The sequence below is a fragment of the Triplophysa rosa genome, linkage group LG21 (assembly GCF_024868665.1).
Source record: "Triplophysa rosa linkage group LG21, Trosa_1v2, whole genome shotgun sequence".
In the NCBI taxonomy this organism is placed as follows: domain Eukaryota; kingdom Metazoa; phylum Chordata; class Actinopteri; order Cypriniformes; family Nemacheilidae; genus Triplophysa; species Triplophysa rosa.
The window spans coordinates 11,108,374-11,133,215 of NC_079910.1; the positions used below are offsets into that span (position 1 = coordinate 11,108,374).

The 24,842-nt window shown below is 39.1% G+C and overlaps 1 protein-coding gene and 1 long non-coding RNA gene across 6 annotated transcripts in view; one reads left to right on the top strand and one right to left on the bottom strand.

Moving 5' to 3' along the window:
• The window catches only part of LOC130571970 (uncharacterized), a 72,977-nt gene that overhangs the window by 24,677 nt on the left and 23,458 nt on the right, over positions 1-24,842 (top strand). For all 3 annotated transcript variants that reach the window (XR_008965145.1, XR_008965144.1, XR_008965146.1), the window contains exon 2: positions 20,311-20,547. This is a non-coding gene — a long non-coding RNA (uncharacterized LOC130571970). The remainder of the gene's footprint in view (positions 1-20,310; positions 20,548-24,842) is intronic.
• Positions 1-24,842, bottom strand: part of pax7b (paired box 7b) — a 44,359-nt gene that overhangs the window by 3,055 nt on the left and 16,462 nt on the right. For all 3 annotated transcript variants that reach the window (XM_057363328.1, XM_057363327.1, XM_057363329.1), the window contains exons 5-8: positions 22,785-22,984; positions 15,575-15,740; positions 15,224-15,420; positions 729-978 (exon numbers count right to left, since the gene is read on the bottom strand). In XM_057363328.1, the coding sequence (XP_057219311.1) occupies positions 729-978; positions 15,224-15,420; positions 15,575-15,740; positions 22,785-22,984 (813 nt within the window). The remainder of the gene's footprint in view (positions 1-728; positions 979-15,223; positions 15,421-15,574; positions 15,741-22,784; positions 22,985-24,842) is intronic.

A 24,842-nucleotide genomic window follows, 5' to 3' on the forward strand; every position in this document is an offset into this window, starting at 1 on the left:
TTAGCGTCGCACCTAGCGCCGCTCCTTTTCCGACAAGCGGTAAACATAATGATCATTCGATCAAAACGTCAACAATAATGACAAAACGTATCATTTGAAGCTCACGACAGAGACGTCTGTGATTAATGGATATAAAAAAGGCTTCTGAACGAGAGCATTAGCGTGCTGGCATTAGCTGTTGGCATGTCATGAGTCTCTGATGTTTTTTGGTCTGGGGCCCTTTGATTATTTCGACTGAGGAGGTGTTATTTGAACCTTTCCTTCCTTTATTCGTCATTAGCAGAAGTGTTGAGGCAAAGCAGAGCGAGGGTTCGCGGACGGTGCCAGACATCTGTCAGTGTGACAGTAAGCGCATCGCGTTAGCGTCTGTAAGCAACAGCAGAAAGGAAGCTGTCAGGGACCGGTGGCGTGTACGGTAGCAGCCGCGCACCTGTGGGTGGGCTAGCTGTCTGTGTAGGAGACGTTAGCGCTGACAGCTAGCAGAGAGAGTAAATCACAGCTCATTTAACCTCTCTCCTGTCAGACACGTTTGCTTCTTAAATCCTACTTAGACTGACTCTTTTCATTCTCTTTACCAGAGGAATCTGCTCTCTGACACTCATGGTCACAGCAAACACTCAAACGTGCGCACAAAGCGCGCCCTTAAGCCGAATTTCAAATAAATAGTAGACAGGTAGGGTATATAATGATATGTTAAGCCATTTAGTTTTTAGTGGAGAGACACTTACTCTGGCCGTATTGACTGTATTGGTAGCCCGCAGTGACGGGGTCCACGCTGTAGCTGGTGGTGCTGTACGTGGGGTGGCAGTAGGACTGGGAGGAGGCAAGGCTGTCGGCAGTCTTGATGGGCTCGGTGAGCTGGCTGCAGCTTGCTGAGATGGGGTTGGAGGCCTCCAGGCTGCTGTGCAGGGGGGAGATGGAGTACTCATGCTGGTGTTGGGGGGCCACGGCACTGGGGTTGCTGAGGATGCTCATCACCTGGTGGATAAAGAAATGGTGTGAGTCAAGACATGGAAAATACTTCAGCAGGCTTTTTACCCCCATGTTAGCTGTAAATCAGTCATAACACAATTCATGGTGATGCAAACAGTTCAAGGCCTCAACCTTGATGGGGTTACGCATCTTCAAAACCGTTTCCCACTTCCCAAGGGAACGTTTAGCAGTCTATAAACAACGTCAGACTAAATAACAAATAGAGCAAGAGGGGACCAACATGGGTGGTGGTGGCGGGTGGGCGGGGGTGTTGTCCTGAGGCTCTTCTCATAACAAGCTCCCAGGGAGAATTTAATCTGGAGCCTTCAGCCATCCCAGTCGCAGGCCTCATGAATGATTTAAATAATAAACGTTCATATTAGATGCCCCCAGAGATCGGGAGATCAGGCACTCAACAAGGTCTGTCCTTGCTTCATGCTGTATTTGACATTAAGCGTCGACCCAACACACTACAAAACTTGTTTATAATAGAATAATAAATCAATTTGTATGGGTGTAACAGTATATCGTGATTCTTAAAATGTATCATATCTTAAGAAATATATCGATTGACCTGCAGCAACATATATAATTGTTTAATATTTAGTGCTTTAATACGTTATTTTTAGTCTTTAGCTCTCTTAATTTTAATTTTGTGTTAAAATTCTAATTTTGTGTTAAAATTCTGACGCTGCCGGTAGATGTTGCTCTGCCTGCCACATGCTATCCATACGCAGACAGAAACAAAGCATCCTTCTGAACATCAGGTTCACGTTGTGGCTCGCTACGCCCCGCTGCCCTTTGGCCGTCTCAGGACCCAACCTGCTAAACCAATTAGTCCATCACAGAGCTGCTGTGAGCAAAATCAAGCCCACATGCATCATTCAAACAACATCCATGGGCTATTTGTTGAAGTCTGATACAAGTCGGCAGTCAACAGAAGACTTCAGAATGGTCAACAGGGTATCGTGAAATAAATCACTCTCCACTCTGATTCGTGGGCTAAACAGATAAGTGAATTTAGACTAATAACCTCTTCCTGGTGTTTCCAGGAAAATGCACAGCACTTGAAACATATTAAATACATAAAAGGGCACTTGAAACCGAGCATGTTGAACTACACGAGTGCGGAAAGTCTCGTGTAGCTTCATGTGATATTTGATATAAACGGTGGAACAGACTTCCTGTGATGAAGGTGGTGGAGAGAGAGAGAGAGAGAGAGAGAGAGGGAGAGAGAGGGAAATGTGTTAATTAATGGGCCAGCGCACGTCGGGCTGTCACGCTGCTGAGCGCTAGTGTATGACCCTGGACACGGGGCACTGGGTCAGGGGCAAACCGCCTGCCCGACAGGGGGCTGAATGGGCAGCTGGAGGGGAGACGGTCTTAACAGGCGCTTAATCGAGGTCTGATTATATTCAGCTCTTGCGGTTAAATTAAACGCCTCTCTTAGCATACAGCACTATTGTGTTGAATGTGTGATATGCAGAATAATCTTGGTTTATTGTATTTTAAAATGTTTAAAGGAGGATCTTTTGACAGAAATGCAATATAATATACATAACTATGTCTTCAGAGGTGTATAAAGACCTTAAATAAGGAGCGAGCCGTTGGTTGCAATTCGCAACATCGCCGCTAGATGCCGCTAAATTTCACACACTGGACCTTTAGAGAAGAAGTAAAAACGAGATGTTTGTCATTTTTACACACGTTCCAAACATGTATGTTTTTTTTTTAACTTTATTACGCTCCAAAAGGGAAAAAAATCAATCCATAACTATGCAAAAAATCTAATCTTTGTGCTTAACAGAAAAAATAGCGAGGTCACGTAAATAAAAACTGAATTTTTATATTTTTCATAACCTTACCCTTTAAAGTTGTCTTTCAGTCCCTTTTAACTGCGCATAGAATTGCAATGAAGTCATACCATTCCATAATCCTCCATATTCCTCAAATACTGATGTTTCACTGTAATATGTAATAATTTGAGTTAATACTGAAGCTTGAGCCTATGTAAGTTCAGCATCTCTGCAGGAGTGGGCTTTTAATCAGATGAGCGGGGAACGCAAACACAAGGGGTGTCAGTCCAGAATATGGGCAAAGAGGTGGGCGAGTGCTGGGTGCCTGACACCTCCATTCAGCCCCACGTTTAAGCAGCCTGTAGCCCGGGTGATACCATTATTGTGCCGGAGTGCAAATTATTCAAATCTTCAAATTTAGCAACCTTATTGACATCAATTAAAGTGGCAAACGGAGAATATTCCTGCTCTGCGAGAGAAACAGCCTGGCTTTTATCGAGAGAGGCGGCACGTGGTGAAGCTATTGTCAGCTCAATCCTATTGCTGTAAAGCACACCATGTAGAGCTCCCAGCCAGCTGTGATTGGGACATTTGACTTAAAGCACACATAGAGCCACAACACAAACACACAAACAGCAGGGCTGCCTGTGAACTCCTTACATGGGCTACTGCACTCACAGTGGGACAACCACCAAAACAGAGGGGCCAAAATCTGGGTCTGTTTTAGAGAGGACTTCATTGATGGCCACGTTTTAACCCAGAAACTCATATTTCTTTGTAAATTAAAGGGACAGCTCCCTCAAAAATGAAAATTCTGTCATCATGTACTCACCCTCATGTCATTTCAAACCTGTATGACTATTTTTTTTCTTCTGCAGAAGAACACTAGATATTTTGAAGAATGTTGGTAACCAAACAACATTGCCTCCCATTACTTTTTTTGTATGAACTCGAACCATTATAACATTTCTCAAAATATCTTCTTTTGTGTTTCACAAAAGAAAGAGTCATATAGACGGTTTCATCTTAACAACATAAAAAACGTTACTGCGCATGCACACTTTTGTGACCCCAACTGAACTTCCGGTACACATTCATAAACAATAGAGTGCCTGTAGATTTTTTCTGATAACAATCAAAATAAACCGAGAAGAACTGTTACTTGGCTAAACTTGTCTCTCCAATATTTTGAATTTAGACTCCGATACCAAGCTCAACCGCTAGATGTCAGTGTACTATATGGTTAGTTTAAAGGAGTCATATTGCACGGCTAAAACGAATATTATGGTTTGTTTTAGATGCAATGCAATGTGTATACACCATTTAAAGTTTAAAAAACGTTGTATTTTCCACATACCGTGCATGTTTGTATCTCCTCTTTTCCTCGCCTCTCTGAAACGCGCTGATTTTTTACAAAGCTCATGGCTCTGAAAAGCGAGGTGTGCTATGATTGGCCAGTTCACCAGTGCGTAGTGATTGGTCAAATACTGCAAGCATTTCACGGAAATGTAACGTCTCTTACCATATTCGGAACATCAGGTTCCAAAGCAATTGTACTGACAGACGATACAATGAGATTTACAATTACGCCCACCTTAACTACGTGTAGATTTGGGCGGTCTTAGTCAAATCATGTTACGAAGTTACGTAGATTTGTGGGGGTGTGGTTACACGAGGCGTTTCAGGCAGGTCTGGGTGAGCATTCGCTTTTAGATAGAATGCATCTTTTGTTCCCACACTTTCATTTGTGCAATTTTACCTGTCTAATACATGCATGGGCAACTTATAACACACCAAAGACACAGAAAAACACGTACTTCCACCATATGACCCCTTTAAATGCGACCAAACTACAGGACCCATTCAACAAATTGTTTGAACATACAACAAAATTCAACAAATCGTTTATTCAATACAATTATGAAACAGTAAAATAATAATACAAATTAATATGAACATAAATTTAATTCAATATAAATAGTGGTATTATTAGACACTAGCCAAACACAAACCGGAAGTTAACTGGGGGTCAGGCGCACGCGTGTCCGATTAAACGGTCTATATGGGTTTTAAGATTCAAGAGCAAAAATGATAACAAGGAACTTATTTAACCTTGCCTGAGGTAACAACTGAGCCATGAAGACATGAGAGTGAGTGGATCGACAACCCAGCCAGAAAGTTGTAATCTATTATTTCCCACCATACTACCATTGCTAAGTAAAAATCTATATTCTTTCCACATGTCTAACCTTTTTTGTATCTGATACGGCTGGTGGGAAGAAACCGAATGTTTGCCAATCATCCAGTCTGACAAACAACATCCCCGGGCAGTACGACCCTCCAGGTCTACAAACACCAGAGGACAAATCATCCCCCAACACACACCCCAGCTGAGACACACTTAACTTTCTTGAGCCCTTTCAAAGTCCCCCCCACACACACCATTTCCTCTTTCTGTCTTGCTCACTCCGTTTCTCTTACGCTTTCGTTCTGTGAAGCTTCCCCCCAGTAGCTAGGCTTTCATTTGGTGTCGGTCTGTGTGAGAGCTGCTAGAGCAGATAATGCCAGGCAGGATCCAGTTTAAAGGACATAGCTCCAGGCAATTCTCTACTCTCGCTTTTTCTCTCGCTCTCTCCTTTTCACTTTCTGTCTCTCGACTGATAGATAACTTTATAAATAAGAATATAAAGTAATTAATTCTCTCAACTTCAGAGGCCTCTAGCCCGCAGCGGTGCGAATGTAAAACTGGAAATTGATACAATGTGCATCCTTTCAGATAAACAAACAAAAGAGAAGGCTTTCACACCGCCGTAATTTCCTGAACTGTCAAACTATATTTTTTGTCTGCGTGAATGTTTGACGCGACTTGGGTCTTTGTTGGGATTTTTTGCCGAAATGGAACCAGGCTCATGCTTAGCTGGAACAAAACTAAAATGTAATGACAATGATCTCTCTCGCTCGCTCTCTCTCCTTGTCTCTCTTTAAATGGGAGAGGCTAAAATATGATTCGAACTGTAACTAAACTGATCCATAGAAGAAGACTTAATAACGCTCAGTTTTAATGGCAATGTGATATGTCAATGCAAATCACAATACACATCTATAGAGAAAATTAGGGTGGGGGTTACTGACAAAATGGGATATCACTTATTTTACATGCAAAAGATTGATAACTGAACCGATGAAATGAAGCTGATTTGACTAACATGAGTTTTACTGCGGGGTTAGGTGCAGTATAATAACATTAATGATAACAAAACAGACACTCAGAATCTGAAAATATAGCCCAGAATCAGAGAGAGAGAGAGAGAGAGCGCGCAGTATAATAAATGTGGGTGGAGACTCTTGTGTGGGTCTATGGGCCGGCTATAACTCAGCCCAGCGGCTTCACACACAAACACATACACAATCTCTCTCTCTTTCTCAAACAAACACATAAACACACACAGCTTAATCTGTCCAAGTCTGGATTTGCCAGAGTGTAGGACACCAGCAGCTCTTATTTCACTGAAACATAGACAAACAGATGCCTGAGTGATGTGAAAATGTCACCTGCGCAGGGAATGCCAAGGGTTGATGTCATGAGGTTACACCACAAAAGGTTAGATCTCCAGAATTCTTATCAAACTTGCATACAGTAAATCAGCTCAAGTAAACAAGCTGGGTTACGGGGGGTGGATGCAGTATGAATAAATTACACGCATAAAAAAAGACACCGCTTCCAAATGATATTGGATTCGAGGATTAGGAAACGGAGCAGAGTGTTCTCTTGAGTGACACGAGTATAAAACCAGTCACAGACTTTGGCATCACATTTCAAGGCCAAAATCTGATGCAACGCGGCTGTAATTAAAGAAACGCTGACATTCTTTGTCAGGAAGTTGCTTTTCAATGAGCCATAATCCTCAAAATCCTCAAAAAACACCCCCAATCCCAGAATCAGCCAGCAAACAATGTCAAGGCACAAGATTGTGAACATAAATAGGAATATGGACATTTTAGTGCTTTCGGAACGCCATGATGTTTGTGATGCAATTCCACCTGGATTTGGGCAATATAACAACAACATCATGACTCAATGCTGAGCAGATCAGAAATGAAAGATGAATTTTTATACCATCAGCACCAAACTGAATTACAATTGGGTTTAAAGTCAATTTGTGAATATTTATTTTTAAGTACTCAGTTACTGCATTGGTCAAACCATCAGATTGCAAAATTATTACTGTTATATAATTATTTATTATTATCATAATTTAGCTGAATGATGGTGTATTTTGCAAACACACATGACCTCACATTGCAGCGTCACCATATAATGACATGATAACGTTTGGGTCAAGGTAAGAAGACTAAAATACCATCCCACAGATAAAGACCATTTTTAAAATAAACACTATTGCATAAAATCAATTACAGCTGGAACTAAAGGTGGATAATTACAAGTCCCATCTATTTAAAGCAATGATCTCTCTCTCTTTCTCTCTCTCTTGCCCTCCTCCCCTAGTGGCAGAGAGCAGATGACAAAGATGATTTCCTCCGCTGGCTCTGTGTCACTGCGTTAATTGGCCACAGCACATTAATTGAAAGTGAAAAGAAGAGGCATCCAAAAATGAGGAGGGTGTGTTGGCGAGCGGGGAGGGGATGGCTGTGAGAAGGAATGGCAAAGTCTGTCTGTTCAGGGAGTCTTTAATTGTTTCAAATTAGGCATGTGATTGACAGTGACAGAAAGTGGGCATTGACAAGCTGGGCCCAGATGAGAACGATTAGCGTGCAACCAGACAAGCTGTCGCTTCCCCGCAACATGTTCGCTGTAGGAAATATCGTGCATATGGCTCTTTTAACCCTGTGTAGCAACACAGGGCTTTGACAGCAAACTCTGATCTGTGAATGATGGGAAACAACGTGCTAGTATTAAAGATGACACATTAAGTACAGCAGCTAGAACACAGGAAACACATAGGCTACTTAATATTAATGTTAATGTCAGTTAACAGATGTCAGTATTGAGGTGCCGTCAAGATGCGACACGTTTGCACGTTGATCACTTAACGTATAAATCTATAGTGCTATTTTATATTATAAATATCAATAATAATAATATAAAATAATATATTATTAAAAGTTAACACTTTCTGAATTTTTGCTGTCACACCATAGGACACATTTACAGTTTATTTGTCAACTACCCATATTTAAGGCTGTTAAATGATTAATGCCGATTAATCGCATCCAAAATAAAGGTTTGTGTGTACATAATATATGTCTGTTTACTGTGTATATTCATGTTATTTATAAACACATACACGTATATTTTAAGAAAAATATAAAACATAAAAATCAATAAATGTTTATATGTCATTTAAATAATATATACATATAGATATGTACAAGCAGATATTTCCTAAATATGTACATGTAAGTGTATGTATGGTATGGTGAAATATTCTTTAAGTTGCTATAAGTTACTTTATAATAGGTAACTTTAAGTTACTGTAATTTATACATTTTAATTTACATAAAACAAATTGAGTCATCTACCCAAAATGCTTACGAAAAACCTTTCTCTAGGATTTTCTAACATAATACATTTGTTAGCGGCAGCGAAAAACAAGCAGCGTTAAAAAGTCTTTTCATGAACGCTAAATGTGCCAAAGTGTTACAAGGCCTCGAGCTAACCAAAGGTTAATGCTTCCTATCGGTCTCACAGAGGAAAAAACTGTGAGGTGCAATCTGATTATTTTATTCAATGTTTGCGGATGTGTGCGATGGATTCAGTCACATCGCAAAAACCTCCCCCTCTGACCTCTCATCCCACCAGCAGCTCTTTTCACGCCTCGCGCTAACGCCGCTTTCTCTTCTGCCAAATTAAACGTCTGCTTTGAATGATTTCACGAGGAGCGGCTCGGCAGCAGCCGTCGCATCCACAAATAATGCAAGGTGGATGTGAGAGTTGGCGGAGGCGGCGGGTGGAGGGGAAGTGGGGGTGTTTGTTTGCTAAAAACAGTGGGACGCGGGTCTGGTGAAGAATGTCAAGTCAAATTGTTCTTGACACTGTTAATATCTGCACCTCATAGGGATAATTACATGTAAATAAATAGCGAAATAGCTCTCAGCTGGAGTCTGAGAGGAAAGCGTGCGCCAGTTAGCGTCAACCAGCTGGGGACACCAGCGCCACGGTCGGTACGGTAAGCGTGGGGATGGGGGTGGGGAAAGAGACAGAGGGAAAACACGAAGCAATAGCCTCCAAGATGCTGAAAAAAAACCGCATCACAGCAACTGTTAAAAGTTTTGTAGCTTTACATACAAAATCCAAAACATCGAGACAAGCTCACAAAAGTCATAAACTTGTGATAACTGCAGAGTGGGCGGGCAGTGCGAGTGGTACTTTTGCGAGGCTGTAGTATTAATCATAACTTCACACCTGTCAGATTGGCATCTGGAACTAACAGGAAGCATGTGCAAGAGGCCGACCCCCCAATCCTTCCTGTTTTAGGCAGTTTCATAATTGTTGGAAGATCTTTTCTCTGTTCATACCCAACAATTCTGCACACTCTCTCACTGCACACTAAAGCTTGTACCGTCACAGCCGGGTGGCAATCCATTCTTCAAATATGCAAGATTGCAGGAAATTACAGGATGTGACCTCGCATGAGACTGCACCTTTTCAAGGTGTCAGAAAATCTTCATTTGTGGATGTAACCTATATAAGTGAAACTTTGTTTATGCGAGGTATAAAAGTATTTTTATTTACAAATGCCCAGTGCTGATTTGTGTGTAACGGAAATGCTCCAAATAAAAACAAACCAAATACCAGACTACATTGATGTTTCAAGAAAATAATACTGTATAAACCGTACATTTTATTTACAGTATGGACTTTAAGTAGACATTTGAGAATTTCACTATTCACAAGCAAATGAGATTAAAGAATTATTAAATCCATTTTATGGATTTTTTTCAGGAATACATTCCTCAAATACTGCCTTGAACCCACATTGCAACGTGTTTATCAGTCTCAGCCCATCCTTACTATAAATCCCCATCTAGCGGGATTTACTGAAATGTACATTGGCTGCCTCTGTGAGATAAATGTATATCACGTTCCCTTATATTTTTATTTTTTCTACAGGTAAATGCATCAGTGCAAAAATGCATTTACAAAAATGTATAACAATGTTGTGCGCGCACACAAATACCCAATATTTTAATGTCATTTTTATAATATTTTGTCTCTGTAAGGGAATAAGGATCCTGCTCTGTGTAGAAAGAGGAAAGAGTTGGAATAGTTTAAATGAGATCAGAGATGATGTTAATGAAGAACAGCCATACATTCAATAAACATACGCCCTTGTTAAAATTAGATTCATGACTTACTGAAATACTGTAAATACTAATTTACAGCTGCAGCATGCCAGCAGGAGCCACTACATGTTAATTTGACACATCTTTGACCTGAGAAACAGTTTCCTCAACACACACACACTCAAGACTCCCAATTTCACTCCGTCTGCACTAAAGAAAAAAAGATATGAAAAGAAACTAAATAAATGAATGCAGAAAACATTCTGCCAGTGGATATGATTTAAATTCCCCTGATTTTCTAGGCAGCTTCTGAGCAGGTCTTTTTATAAAGCCTCTTAGTTTTTAACTCTTGCCAAATTGAAACAGCATCTGTATTTAAGACGGGTTCTAATTAACAAGTATTTCTCCTCTGCACTCGGAGTACGGGGTGATGTAAATAAGCATTTATTTAGTCTTTTGATTGGTAGATGGAGACTCGTGCCAGCTGACATCGTGCCCAGCGAGCGGCTTAATACACGCAGTCTTAATAATAGCAGACGACACACAGATCATTGATATTCAGGTGCACAATGTCTTCCTGCAGAAAATAAGGGAAAAGGAGTGAACCAAAATTCAATCTTTTTTCCCCCAACCCCTCTCTCTCCCCCTCACTCTCTTTCTCATATAAATTTGTCTTTTTTGGCAACCCCTGTGCAGGCGTCTTAAATATAATTCATCCAGTTTAAAGTGGCTGTTGTGGTAATGGAAGAGAGGAGAGAGGTTGGAGTCCCCCTCCCTTATCTCTAGCAGACAGTTGTCAGGAATCACTGGTGAGGACTGAGTTGTGCGCGTGGCTCAGGCAGGGAGGCCTGGGGATACGGATCAAAGGAAGTGTTGGTGAGCGCCACTCTGCCTCTGATCCCCAGTGCTGAAACCCAGCCTATTTGCTCTCCCTTCCTAACATCAAATGCTAGCCAGAGTCCTTCATTCCAAAACACAAATCTTCCAAGTGCATTGGAGGGGGCAAAAAAATTACAGTTAATATTACAAAACAATATTACTTTTTCCTTTTCACCTCTGTAACAAGTTTATGGTTGTGTTTGTACAAGTATGTTCTTAAGTTGTACAAGTACGGTCTATTACGTTATTTCGTTTTTGTTTTAAATACTAATTTAAATATAAAAATGTATGTTTTAAATATTAAATTATGAATATAATTGAATAATGTAATGTAAATATAAAATGAATTCTTTATTTTATTATAAAAAACAACAAATAATATATATTTATTATATTATAAAAAATGTTTTTAATAATATTGTGTTTTTTAAATATTAATTTCAGGAAAAGCAGTTGAATATAAAAAACAAAAAATGTAATGATATTCATATGAAATTTGAAAACAATCACTTAAATTAATTTAATTTTTAAATAATTTCATGTATAAAATTAAAATATCTCAAAATCAGTGGACTAGTGTAATAACAACAACATCATATTAATGTACTAATAAAATTTCAGTCATTTTATATTTAGAAAGACTCCCATTTATTGTCATAAAAATCATTTTCTGTCTAAAAGAATAAAGATAAATGACTAAAATAACATGTCAAGTTAATAATTGGTTAATATTGTTAACAATATGTGGGCAATACTGTGCCCCAGTTGTTACCTGACACAGACTAATGCAATAATACTGCAGAGAGAATTGATGTAATGCTCATTAATACTGGCACACTTAGTTATTTTTCCCTATAGCTGACTCCAGTGCCTTCAGGCCTGGTGTTGTTGCTAAGGGGCCCAAAACAAAAAGCTTGATTGATTCTACTGAATAGTTGGTTTCAGTAAAACCTGTTCATTAAAAACGGCTGTGGATTGTTTTCCTCTCTGGTTACGACAACTAACAACAAAACTGCACATGTCAGACACAAAGCATCTGCTGCACAAGCAGGAGTGATTGTAGCAGCCTACAGCTTTATTACCCCCCTCCATTCTTTCTACATGTCCAGTGTTTGGACCGGTCTCAATGTCCACCAGAAGATGAGACATAGAAAAGACATGCAGTCAAGGCCATAGAAATCCCTTCATGGCTCTGACCCGGTCCAAAAGTGGGTTTAATGGAGATTAGGTCTGGCATTGTGTAATTTTTATACTCACTGAGCTGCGGTGCAGTTTAATGTGTTTTCCAGAGGTGCAGTGAAAAAGCGCTCTGCTTTTGAGGGTGTGCACCTGTTGGTGTTGTGAACCCAGCAGGGTTGGATTTCATTCTGGCGAGCTGCCATTGCAGCAGATTCACTAAAACCCACAGGTCTTTCTACTCTCGGTAATGGCCGTAAAGCAGTCCATCGACACAATGAATGTTTTTAAAAATCTGAATATCAGCATACTAGATGTCATGCCATGAAAATGCTGCTCATATTTTTCTCAACTAAATACAGCAGGGTCATTTATAATATAAAGTATACTTTTTATGTCATACGTCTAAATAACAGATAAAATATTAGTCCCAATTTATAAAGAAGGAAATCATAGTAGTTTTTTAGCACAATGTAACAAAAAAGTGAGCATGGGGTACATTTTAAAATAACAAACAAAAAAGGATATTCCAGTCGTGTCCAGTTGTTAAATCTTAGTTAAAACTAAACAAATATTTAGTAATATTTTTTACTAAATATATAAATAAGTAATATTTTTGTAATTTACCTTTTTAAGTTTTTATACTTTCTTTTTCTAGTAAGCAAGTTTTAATATATATATATATATATATATATATATAATAGAAATATTCTTTTTAGTAAATTTTAGAAATATAAAGCATATTCATTTATTTTTGCCCATTTCTAACTAACAGACTAACAGTGGTTTACACAGGCATGAGAAAATCAAAAGCTGGGTTGATACTAAATATTAAAAGGCTAAAAATAAAAGTTCTGAAGGAAATTAAAGTGAACGCAAATGTTTCATACAGAAAATCCTAAGAAAGGATTATTCTAAAACTGTCAGTTAGATGTGTCACAAAAATACAAAAAATCTATTAAAAACAGTGTCAAAGGAGTTTTTGTCGAGACAAATAAGAGTGAGCTTTTACACTAACAACTTTAGGCTATAAAGCTTTTCAAAATGGCTGATGGGTTTTCCCGAGCAAATAAACCAAACAATAGCTCTCTGTGCATTCTGCCGCACAGCCCTCTAATATCGGAGCAATAGGAAAAAATAAATAGAAATGAAACCGTTCTGCTACTACATTGTTAAAGAAACTCTGCACCACACAGATGTTTATATAAGCGATAAATGAATTAAATTCTACATATCCATACAGAATAATTTAGCACGCACAGAACATTTGCATTCATTTGAATGAATTGTCTTCATTGAAGATTAAATTCATGTGCTGAAATAAATTACCAGAGGGGGCGATTATAAGTAAAAGAAAGCGAGTAGATTAGACAAATGATGGAGAAAATCATGATTTACAAAAACAAGCTTGTAAGGTCTGCCATGTGGGCTGCCTGTAGCTGAGAAGAATGGAGGGGGGTTGCCTTGCGGAGCACTGGCGGCCCTTTCATGGACATTGAGGCACAGTGTGATGCTGGGGTTGAACTATGATACTCCTGTCAAAGAGAACATTAATTTTTCCTACAATAAGGGCCTGATGGAATAGCCACATGTGACATGTGGAACCGGCAGAGTGAGGATGGACTGGGGAGGAGAGGTTAGGGGGATCAGGAGGGGTCGGATGAACCATCTTTATTTTTGTGTGAAATACAAAACCCACCAAAAATAATTATTGCCGCTAAAGAAATTTATTTTAACTATAATTTCTATAAAATCATCGTTTTTAATTTTTGGTTCATACATTTTTACTGTAAATTGCAAGCAAAATACTCAGCATATATATGTATATGCAATTGAAATAAACTGAAAATGTAAACGTACACAATAATATAAAACAAGAAAAAGTTGTTATTGTACATTTGACCCTTTTTTATAGCAGGATATGAAAAGACACTTTAACCCAATAAACGACAACCATGTTCTATGTTATTTATGCAGGTTTGCAGCGAGAGCATTAGTACTTAAAGCCCCTCCACTACGATTAACAATCAAACATGCTGAGAAACGCTTGTGTTATCCCCAACTCTGCACTACAAGAGAAAATCTCTTTTTTGTCATCAAATCCCTAATTCTTTCCTCTCTTTGAAAAAAAAAACGAGAAAGAGAGTAATACCAGTTCCCAATCTGCTTTGAGAAATATTTGGTGAGGGGGGAGAAAGTAGCCATAAAACGTGTGAACAAGAGGGTAATTGTGGACAAATGCAGTATTGAATTTCATTTTCAACTCCTTACGCACCATTTCAATCTTATTTTCTGCCTGTTAGTCAGATCTTCTTGGTTGTGGTGGGCAGAACTGCCCACTGTTGGTGAATAATTGCTTGTAATTGACTCTTTACCAATGATGTGAGTCAATGGCAGTCATTTTTCTATTTAGCATTTAGGAATCATCCCTGAGCGGAGTTTTTTTTTGCTTTCATTGCTCAATAGCAGGCAAGGAACGGTGTATTAACAATCTTGTCATACACATATGAGACATCCCTCCTAGAAACACATAAATGAAACCTGTCTACATAATTTAAAATAATAAAAGAAAAGAAATGTGTCTTAAAGTTAAATTAACAATAGCTGAAAATATGGCATTTCATACTTATTGAACTGAATGACTTATGTCTATTTAACTCTAGAAAACATACAGATCTAATAGTTTGGTGCGATTACTTTCTCCTTTCTCATTGACACACAAGACTCTTCACTACTATGTCTTCAAAAAGCCTTTATTCTCTTTAGGCTACCCTCTATTGCTTTAAACTCAAGCTGCTATTTTCTCTGAATCAAAGTATTAAATCATTATTTTAATTAGGAGCGTGGATGAAACAAAGGACTATTAATTACAACGCATTATCTTACGAACACTTCACCAACACAAGGGAAGAAGTCAATTTCTCCTGTCTGCTCAGTACACATGAGACACATCTAATCACCAAACGTACACAGTAGCGAACAAATAATATGCAGCTTTATCTTCAGAGAGATCTCGTAATTCCACTTGAAAGACTACTTGACATCTGGCTATAGAGAAGAGCTTTTAAGCACTGAGGCCAGTGACCCTTACTGACCTGTGGAGATAGCCCATTGCTCACTGGGTTCATGTGATTGCTGGATGCTGATTGGCTCATGAAGGTATCGGTGTAGCTAGAGAAACCGTGGCGGTTGGACGAGAGGCCGTAGGCGGAGCTGCTGTCGCTGGTGAGCCCGCCCTGATGCATGGTGGAGGGGGGCAAGGGCTGTGGACGATGCAATGTGCCGCTAACATCTGGCATGAACAACACATTTAATTGCATTACTAAATGTCTCTTGTAGGCATCATGGGAGCTTTAAATCGGTCATGTTGTTGTGTCATTTATTGGAGCTGATTAGAAATCTTCATAAATAAAACAGGAGAGTGATGACATTACTGGTTAACTTACCTTGTGGTAATGTTGTCGATGGGTAGGTGGACTCTTGAAGCTGGTATGTTTGTAAAGTGGGCATGCCTGTGGGTGGGAATCCTCCAGGTAATAAGTGGTTAAACGCTGCCAGTTGATTCGCTCCTGCTTGTTTACGCCACCTGGCCCGTCGATTGCTGAACCAAACCTGGAATTGATAAAAATGTTTAGAAAGATTATAAAAAAGATTTTTAAAAAGATTATAAAAATACAAAAGAAAAAATGAAGATTAAGCAGTTTTTAGTATTCTATTTATTTTTTAAAGAATTCATAAAATGTTTAGACAGATTATAAAAAGTATTTGAAAAGATTATAAAGAAGATAGAAATACAAAATTTTTAGATTTAAGCATTTTATTTATTTTTGAAAGAATTCACAAAATGTTTAAAAAGATTATACAATTATTTTTGGAAAAACATGATTAAAAAAGATTAAAAACTAAGAGAGGAAGCATTTTCTATTTTTTAAGGAATGTTCCTATTTAATATATTAGAGATTTTTTCCAATTGATAACCCTTTTAATTTATTGTAATGTATTTTGCAAAAAAGAAGCAAAGCGCCTGTCACATTAAGACACGTTTTCAAAGTTTTATTCTAATGTGACTGGCTGAAAGGGAGAGCATGGCCAATAACCTGCACCTCTCAGGGGCCGAGGCGCTGGCCCTGTGTATGCAAAGGACTGAATGACATTGATCTATGCCTCAGAGGGGCCATTCTTCAGACTTTAATACACTGGCAGTGCAGTTAATCTACTGTTGTTTTTCAAATGGTCTCCACCATTGTGAGTGGAAGTGAAAGAGGCTGACAATGGTCCTTCAATGAATCAGAGCACAAAGAGAGGGCGTCCCTTTTTAAACAGCTCCTCGAGAATGAGGCTTTCAGCCAGGGCATTGATCAAGGGGCTAGACATACTGTATGAGTACACGCTCTTTCCCTCTTTATCCTCCCAGGCTCCCCTTTAACCTTTGTATACAAGAGGAGCTGAATTAAAGATAAAAAGTGTCATTCAACATAAATTCTCAAGCATATTTATGTAGTATCGTTTAAATGGGTGACAGAGACCAGTCAAAATATTTTGATAAATGCATTACAGTCAATTGTTTCTCTCTAAAATAGGCTGTCCAAATGGTAGTGCCGTGATTTATTAAACTTTTAAGTCAAAAATATTTAATTAATTGAAATGGTAATTCCCAAATTGATGAAAACAGTTCCACCCATGGAACCAACGCAACAATTATGAGATTCCTTAAACACCATTCCCATCGGTCTAATAAAGATTAGGAAACACCTTTAAGACCTGTATAATTATCCTTATTAACACACCAGGAGACTAATTCCTGCTGTGCACATGATTAGCGGCAATTTTCTACTTGCATACGCATACCATAAACACCCAATATGACCACAAATCTCACAGATCACAGAAATCCAAAATCATAGAATTACTTTATCGCAGCGAACTGAGATTTCTGAAAAAGTCGTCTGCTTCTGATTTTTCTCTTGGAAGTTCAAATAATCATGAATGTTTCCCCATACAGACTTTCAGATTTGTTCTAAGGGTGATCTCAACAGAACCTCATATCACAAATTGTGCTCAGATGTGCCAAGGAAAAAGGTTTGCTATCAAAAGTACTGCAGATCTCAACATGAGCTCAAACAAAGAAATACAACATTTTCCAAAAACTGTGCCCTCCACAATTTTAATGCTCTACATTGTTATGCCAGTTAATCTCACTCATTACTATTTGTTTTTCCTAAAACGTTTGAAAGAATACTTGAAAAATATTTCTATAGACCACTTCGGAAAATGTAAGCAACGCTAATCCAACGCTGGTCCAGAAGAACTACCCGTTTGAGGTTTTTTTACACAAACATTTAAACAAAATACAACCACCAGAACATTTCAAACCGAATTAAAATGTTAAACAAATACCTTTAAGATTTAATGATATATGGAAGATTTAAAAATAAAAGAAATGAAACCGTAGGTGCTTCTGGACCAGTGTTTACATCTTGCTCAGTGGTCTATAGACCATAGGATGACAGTGAATCACTTCCTGTTTCAGTTTTATTTATTTTACTTCACATATATAATTAGGTTTTAAAGATGTTTGTTTAACGTTTTAGTTATAAATGTTTTGTTGGTTGTATGTTGCTCCAAGGTTTGTGTAGCGTTAAAAAACTGAAACCGGACGTGCTTCTGTACCAGTGTTGTTAACGTCTTTTATACGTCTTTTTTTACTTTCCTAGATTTTTTTTATTAATTAATATGTGTTATTAAACCAAAAGTTCACATTGTGGTGTCACACCATTAGCTTCTCTTCTGACAATATCGCAACGTATCATTGACCCTTCACACAAACCCCAAGTCGAGCTGACACAAGCCCCATTACTTCACGTGTCTTAGGTTAGGGTGGCTTCTGGTATTAGCGAGAAGTAGACACACACGAGGCATTAGAAGGCGCATATCTCAGTGTTAGAGGCTAGTGTTTGCCGCCCCACTCAATGGATCCCCATAAGAGGCTTGCTGTGACCAGGGGCTCCTGAATGCTCCATTCTGGGACTCGATGGCAAAGGCACCTTGAGCATGGATTTTCTCTCTGCTGTTCTTTTTAATTCCCCACTCTTCTCATTCCCAGCTGGAGAGAAGACACAAAGCATACTGCCCGGCCGAGATGGCCGACTCGTTTCGTATTTCCAAAAGAGTTTGAATAATTTGAATGGAGCCACTAGGCAAAACATTTAAGAGAGGAGATATCTTTGAGCTGTTGTCTGATTGCGTTCGGTTTGGAGGGAATGGAAGTCAAAAAATTCAATATGCTTTCAATCTCCCAGTGATGCCCAATACAGGGAGAGAGAAAGACAGAAGGAAAGTGGTAAATGTAAGACAAATCTGATTGTGGACTGTGTCATGATTTGACAATCCCACTTGAGAGATTCGAGCTGAGACGGAATCTCGCGTGCTCATCCGATATCAATCATCCGGCCACCCTATCAGTTCCTCTCCCCATCTGTATCTCTGATCGTGACAGTCATACGTCTTTCTTGAATTTCCATTGCCATGCACAGGGTCGTTGGTGAGGAAGACGAGCGGTAAAACCTGGATGTGATTGAATTTCACAGCAAAAAAGTAGAACATAACAGTGGTTGAGAGGCGTAAAAAAGGCCAACATCGCCAGCCCTGTGCAGAGGGTTGCTGGACAGGGACCGTGGATGGGCAGTGGCACGGGATGGGGTCAGGAAAGATGAGGGCGCTGAAGGTAACACTGTGGCCAGACCTTGTGAAACAGGGCCTCCCTGCAGGAACATCTGCAAAATTCAACTTTTAGTGCACCCAGATGTTTATGGTAAAGATAACACACACACACACACTCTCTTCTTTGTTTCAAAAATCGCACGTATGTGTATCCATAAATATAAAACACACAATCTCATATATTTATTTTACCCTGTTTATTGAAAGCTCTTATTTTATAGTAGGACAGGTGTGCAAGCTAGCGCAGAATTATTGGCTCCAGATTTTGCCGGGACCGTTCGCATGTGATACGACTTACAACAGTCAACTGTGGGCCGACACTTGTGGCCTGGAAGTCTTGTTTCCAGATTGGATCAAAGAGTGCTAGATTAGAGAGGGGAAGTGGAGACATCTTCACGTCTCCTTGTGAGGAACATGTGGAGGACTAACAGTCCTTGGTTACTCAATATCTGACAGCAGAACTGCTCAGCATAAAATAAATCAGGTTTCAGATGGTCATGTTTAGGGGATGACAATTGTTTACATAAGAATAAAAATGTATGTTAAACTTAGGTCATAGTATTATATTTATTTCAGTATTTCATTTCATTTTTCATGATACAAAAAGACACATAGTCTACCCAGAAATAAAACGTTTTGTTCGTAACGTTGTCTTTGGAGACTTTAAGGTATAGCTCACCCAGAAATGATCTTTTTTGTCAACATTTACTTAGCCTATTATGTCAAACCTGTATGACTTTCTTTCTTCTGTAGAACGCAAAAGAAGATATATGAAGAGCGCTGGCACCCATTAACTTCTATTGTAGGAACACAAAACCAATACAAGTGAATGGGTACCGTTTAACAACATTCTTCAAAGTATCTTCTTTTGTGCTCTGCAGGAAAAAGAAAGTCATACAGGTTTGAAATGACAAGAAGGTGATTGAATAATGACAGAAATTTGAGAAATAGATAAATGGAGTTTTTTTAATGATTATGGAGAGCATATCCCACAGAATATGGGTTAGAAGTTGATACTGAATGCTCTCGCATCAATCTTACTCTTTCATTTCATGTGGTCACACCATCAAACATGATATTTTAGCACATCACCACTAACTCGGTGACATAACTGCCACTGCTTAAGAAATTCACGGCAAATCATCATTAATTCATCTTAGGGTCATGTCTTCCTATAGTCTTACAAAGCGCAGTGAACCAGAAACACAGCAGCAGTGCTGTAAGACCTGGAACCACTTAACCCTGTGCTTACTCAGATATGGATCACTTCCCGTGAAGTGTCACAGACGGCAGTAAAACAGTGGAAGCAAGAGTGAAGTGTCTGTGGTTAAAAATAACCACACAGTGACTTGCTCAATAAAGACAGATCACAGATCTTAGTAAAGCACCACAAATATAAATGTGAAAAAATGCCTTTGACATCCTCACTGATCCACTTCCGACTTCCCTCTCTCTCTTTCAGACATCTGGATACTGTGTCGGTGCAGCTGCATTCAAGTGGGTTGACACTGGGGCCGCGGGGTGTGCCAAAAGCCAACAGGGTCAAACACCTTCCCCTCCGAAAAAGCAATGATCCCAGAGCCCTGGCATCTCCATCTGAGCCATCTCCAGCCAAAGAGCTGACACACACGCAAATGCTCATCTGCTCGGCCTCTCAACAACCAACTGCTGGGCTGTGACAGCGCTGAGAAAACAAAATGTAAGTCCTCGAGCCAAGACATTGAGGTTGTGGCGGTCTCAAATGACTTTTACTATGACTTAATTTCGTATGATCTTTGAAATCTGTTCTCTGTCCAATCCGAAATGTTTGGCAGGATTTTTTTTTTAATTTACATGTTATTAAATCTTCATTTTTTCAAATAATAATTCAGTCCTGACATGTGCATGTCCGGCAAAAGAACTGATGTCACTTTTCAGTAATGTTTATTCACTTGTCTAATTAGCATCTGTTGCCATAAACACACAAAAGGGCCAAATGTCCCATGGGGCCGCGTACAGCTCAGGGGCCAAATCACTGACATGGCAGAAGAGTCAGCAGGGTCTCTGACACCGGCAATAAGAGAGAACTTTTCTTTACTAAAAAGCGTTTCACAATGCCACTGTGAGCCAACTATTTCTAAATGGAGCCATTGCTTAAAGTTTTACATTTATCTTCAAAATTTTGAGCACCAGCATCGTTTGATGTTTTCCAACAAAATGTATAAGTTGTTATAAAAAAACTGAAAATACTTGCAAAACATCAAAACAAAAGACCTTCCGCTTCTTTTAAAGAAACTGAGACAGCTGTCTTTCAATCATAAGATGATATCATCTGAAATACAACTTCTGAAAAAGTCAAGTCCACATTTTCATTTAATCAGCATTTCTAGATGTATTGTGGTCATTCCAGTCCATTGTCTGTTGAATTTCAACAAAATCAAACCTCAGGAGTGACAAAGTCATCCAACAGCAACGTGAAAGACTGACAGCATGACAAGACACATGAAACTGTTATAAAAATTGATCACGTGAGGTTATCACATAAAAAATAATTTTTGAACTTATCCTAAATACATGTACAAATATTATTGGTGTATTGACTAGAAGTGAATTTGAACTTGTTTTCTTTGCAGTATTTGAGGTCTGAAAAATACAGAGCATCTTTTCTGTTATTTTGACCTGTTTCTCCAGTTTTCGTTTTCTGCAAATAAATGCAAATAGAAACAATATTTTTATTTGAAATTTGGAAGAAATATTGTAAGTAGCTTTCCTGTGGCTCAGTGGTTAGAGCATGGCGCTAGCAACGCCAAGGTCATGGGTTCGATCCCAGGGGATTGCACAAAGTCGGAAACAAATAGTACAATACAATGTAAGTCACTTTGGATCAAATCTTCTGCCACATGCTTCTGTATAAATGTAAATGTAGTTCACAGTATGAAACAGAAAATGATTATTTTACCTAAATACATTTACCTACAAACAGTAAATTCAGAAAAACTGAAAATAATTTTGAAATTGCCTCTTAATTTTTTTTCACAGCTGTATAGAGAATTTACCTTATCACAAATCTGAACAACAAACACAGATTGGTTTTACAGGATTGCCCTATAATTTACCATACACATACAAGCCCCATAGCATTTTTTTTTACTGATAAATGTTACTGGTGAAGAGGCATTTCCATGAGTGAGTGTGGGATGCTCTAAGTATACTGCAAATTTACGAGAAGCGATGGTGGGCTTGCAAGTGGTGGGAAGAAAAGATCTCGGCCAAAAGCTGAAGTGAGAAATCCACCAGGAATGTGCTCTCGGTCTTTTTATCCCCCTCCCTCTGCTCCCAACAGCTGCTGCCATAACTCTACTGTATTTTCCCTCCTCATTGTTTCAAATATCCACATGGGGATCTGTCAGGACCAGAGTCGAGTTGAGCCAGTACCCACAATACTACAATATTTGTGTTTGTTTCGAGCAAACAAATGATTTTATTTGGAATAAACGAAAATAAGCAGTGATTTAGAGCCATCATTTTCTATTCAAATGCACGTTAACAGAAGAAGTGCCATGTAGGCCACATGATCAGGTTTCTGTCTTCATGGGCGTCCACTAGGACACAGCTGACAGGTAGGGGCCTACTGTGCTGTTCTCGAGCGCTCTTTAAAATGAGCGGTCGCATTGTTACACGCATCATCAATCAGAGGACCTCAGTCCAACGGTGCTAGTGACATATCAGAGCTCTATAGACCTCTAAGCTGAACTCCGACTGAGCTCTCATTGTGAAATAGCATCTACTTCCCATCTACAAACTAAGATCATCAGTCTTACAAACCTTTGACATCCCTAATAACCTGCATACAGGAGCCTTTATTTTACAGAATAATGGCGGCAATGACTCTTGATGCAACTTGCATCACATCCAAACCATGTGTATTGCAGGGAGCATTGCTGCGGAGCGTCCTACCTGCACTCTGGCCTCGGTGAGCTTGGTTCTCTGGGCTAGTTCCTCTCTGGTGTAAATGTCCGGGTAATGTGTCCTCTCGAAAGCCTTTTCCAGCTCTCCCAGCTGCTCGGCTGTGAAGGTCGTCCGACTTCGCCTCTGCTTCCTTTTCAGGGGCAGATCTGGTTCTGACTCTATATCCGAGCCTTCATCAATTCGACCTGCTGCAGAGGACAACAAAACTGAGTGTGTTGTTCACGCTAGCAAAATTACAGACAACTACTAAAAGATGATCTTATCAGAAAGCTCTCTGCTCACAAACACTGTCATTTTACTCATTTTGTTGCTTCAGAGTGAATGGGTGCCAGTGAGTTGAGATGATGTGTATTCATGTGGCTTTTAAGCAAATATTATTTCAATGCACAGCTATTTATATAAGTGAGGCTCTGACTACAATCCCACATCGGCACATCCTAGCTGGCCCTGAGGCTATGGAGGAAAAATAAGAGGTAATCTCTGCCGACCACCTTAGCGTTGTCCCAGCATTCTCCAGAATGAAAACTGGCACTTCCGATATACTGCATGTGTTTATTTCATTAAATGGCATTTGCAGTATACTCAAAACACCAGTAGTGGATTATCTGTTGAATGCAGTCAAGTGCAAATAACTATTGCATTGCAGTTTACTGGTTAGTTGGATAGCTGAGGAAGAATGAATTGGTCCCCATTTGATCTCATGCAAACCAGAGGTCTGTGACTATGGGTGGCATAGAAATGGCATAGAGCTTATCGTTGCTATGCTAATAAAAAAAGTCTTTATACAGGTGTATGCATAATCACATTTTCCTGTTAAATCATTAAATGATGAAGGATTGACAAGTACAGCATTAAATAACTTAGGCTTCTCAAAGGCAGGTTTAAAAAGATCTACCTTCCTCTTTTTAATTCGCAGCCCTCATTTGATTTTAGTTAGCTATTTCCACTTTGCCTGGAACTGGGTTAAGCCGCATAAATCTCTTCAGCGGTGATGGGGGTCTAGCTCCGCAGACACTGGCCCTAATCCAGGCCATGACTTCCCTCTAAATTGAAGCAATTTTATATTAGTAATGGCTGAACCCTGACTTCTTATTTGCTGGTATGGACTTTATAGCTGCCATGGTGGAAGCACTGTATCGTTTCCATGCCATGGGCTCAACCCAGAACCCTGTACACCTTTTCTTTAAGAATCATAATTATTTTATCACTCATTGCGTCAATGTTACGCACAGTAATATCCAGCAACAGAAGAGTTCAGGCCTAGCCTTGGGTTTAAAAGAGCCATCTGCCCATAAGCCACAAGGAGAATGATTGTTCCAAGTGATACCATTTGATTAATCTGAAAGTAGATGATGGACATGACCGCATGTGACATTTCCTGCTCATTCAGTTAACCCTTCTTCGATGCCAGACACAGACAGTTCTAGTGTAACAAGCCCAAGGCATGAGAGGCACAAGAATGAGAGCTGAGCTCTCTTTCCTCTATGAACAAATCAAGAGTCAACTTCAGAATTTCACATCCTAAACACCTGGTTTGTCCATTGAAAAGGTGTACACTAAAGTAAGAACTGTTTTTTCAGGCCAGGTGAAATACAAGAGGGATTTGAGAGGTAATACAAAAGCAATAGAACTTATACAGACGACAGCAGATTCTGTTCACGTTCATTCTGAGTCCACACTACTGCCGTGACGACAGCAGTGAGGTGAGTCGTGACAAAATAAGATTGTAAAATATGTAAAAAAATATTAGATGCAAGAGAATCAATGTTTTTAAATGTATATACTGTATTTTTAAAACGAGTTATGTAAATGATTGTAACCTTCATTTTGAAATGAAACAATTTGTCTATTTTAAATAGATGTCTTTTTTATACATATTGTTTTTTAATCTCATTTAAAGGAACAGTTTACCCTAAAAATGAAGTTGTTCCAAATCTGTATAAATTTCTTCTTTCTGATGAACACAGAGAAAGTTATTTGGAAGAATGCTTGTAACCAAACAACTCTTGGTCAACAACAAAAAAACACAGGTTTGGAACAACTCGA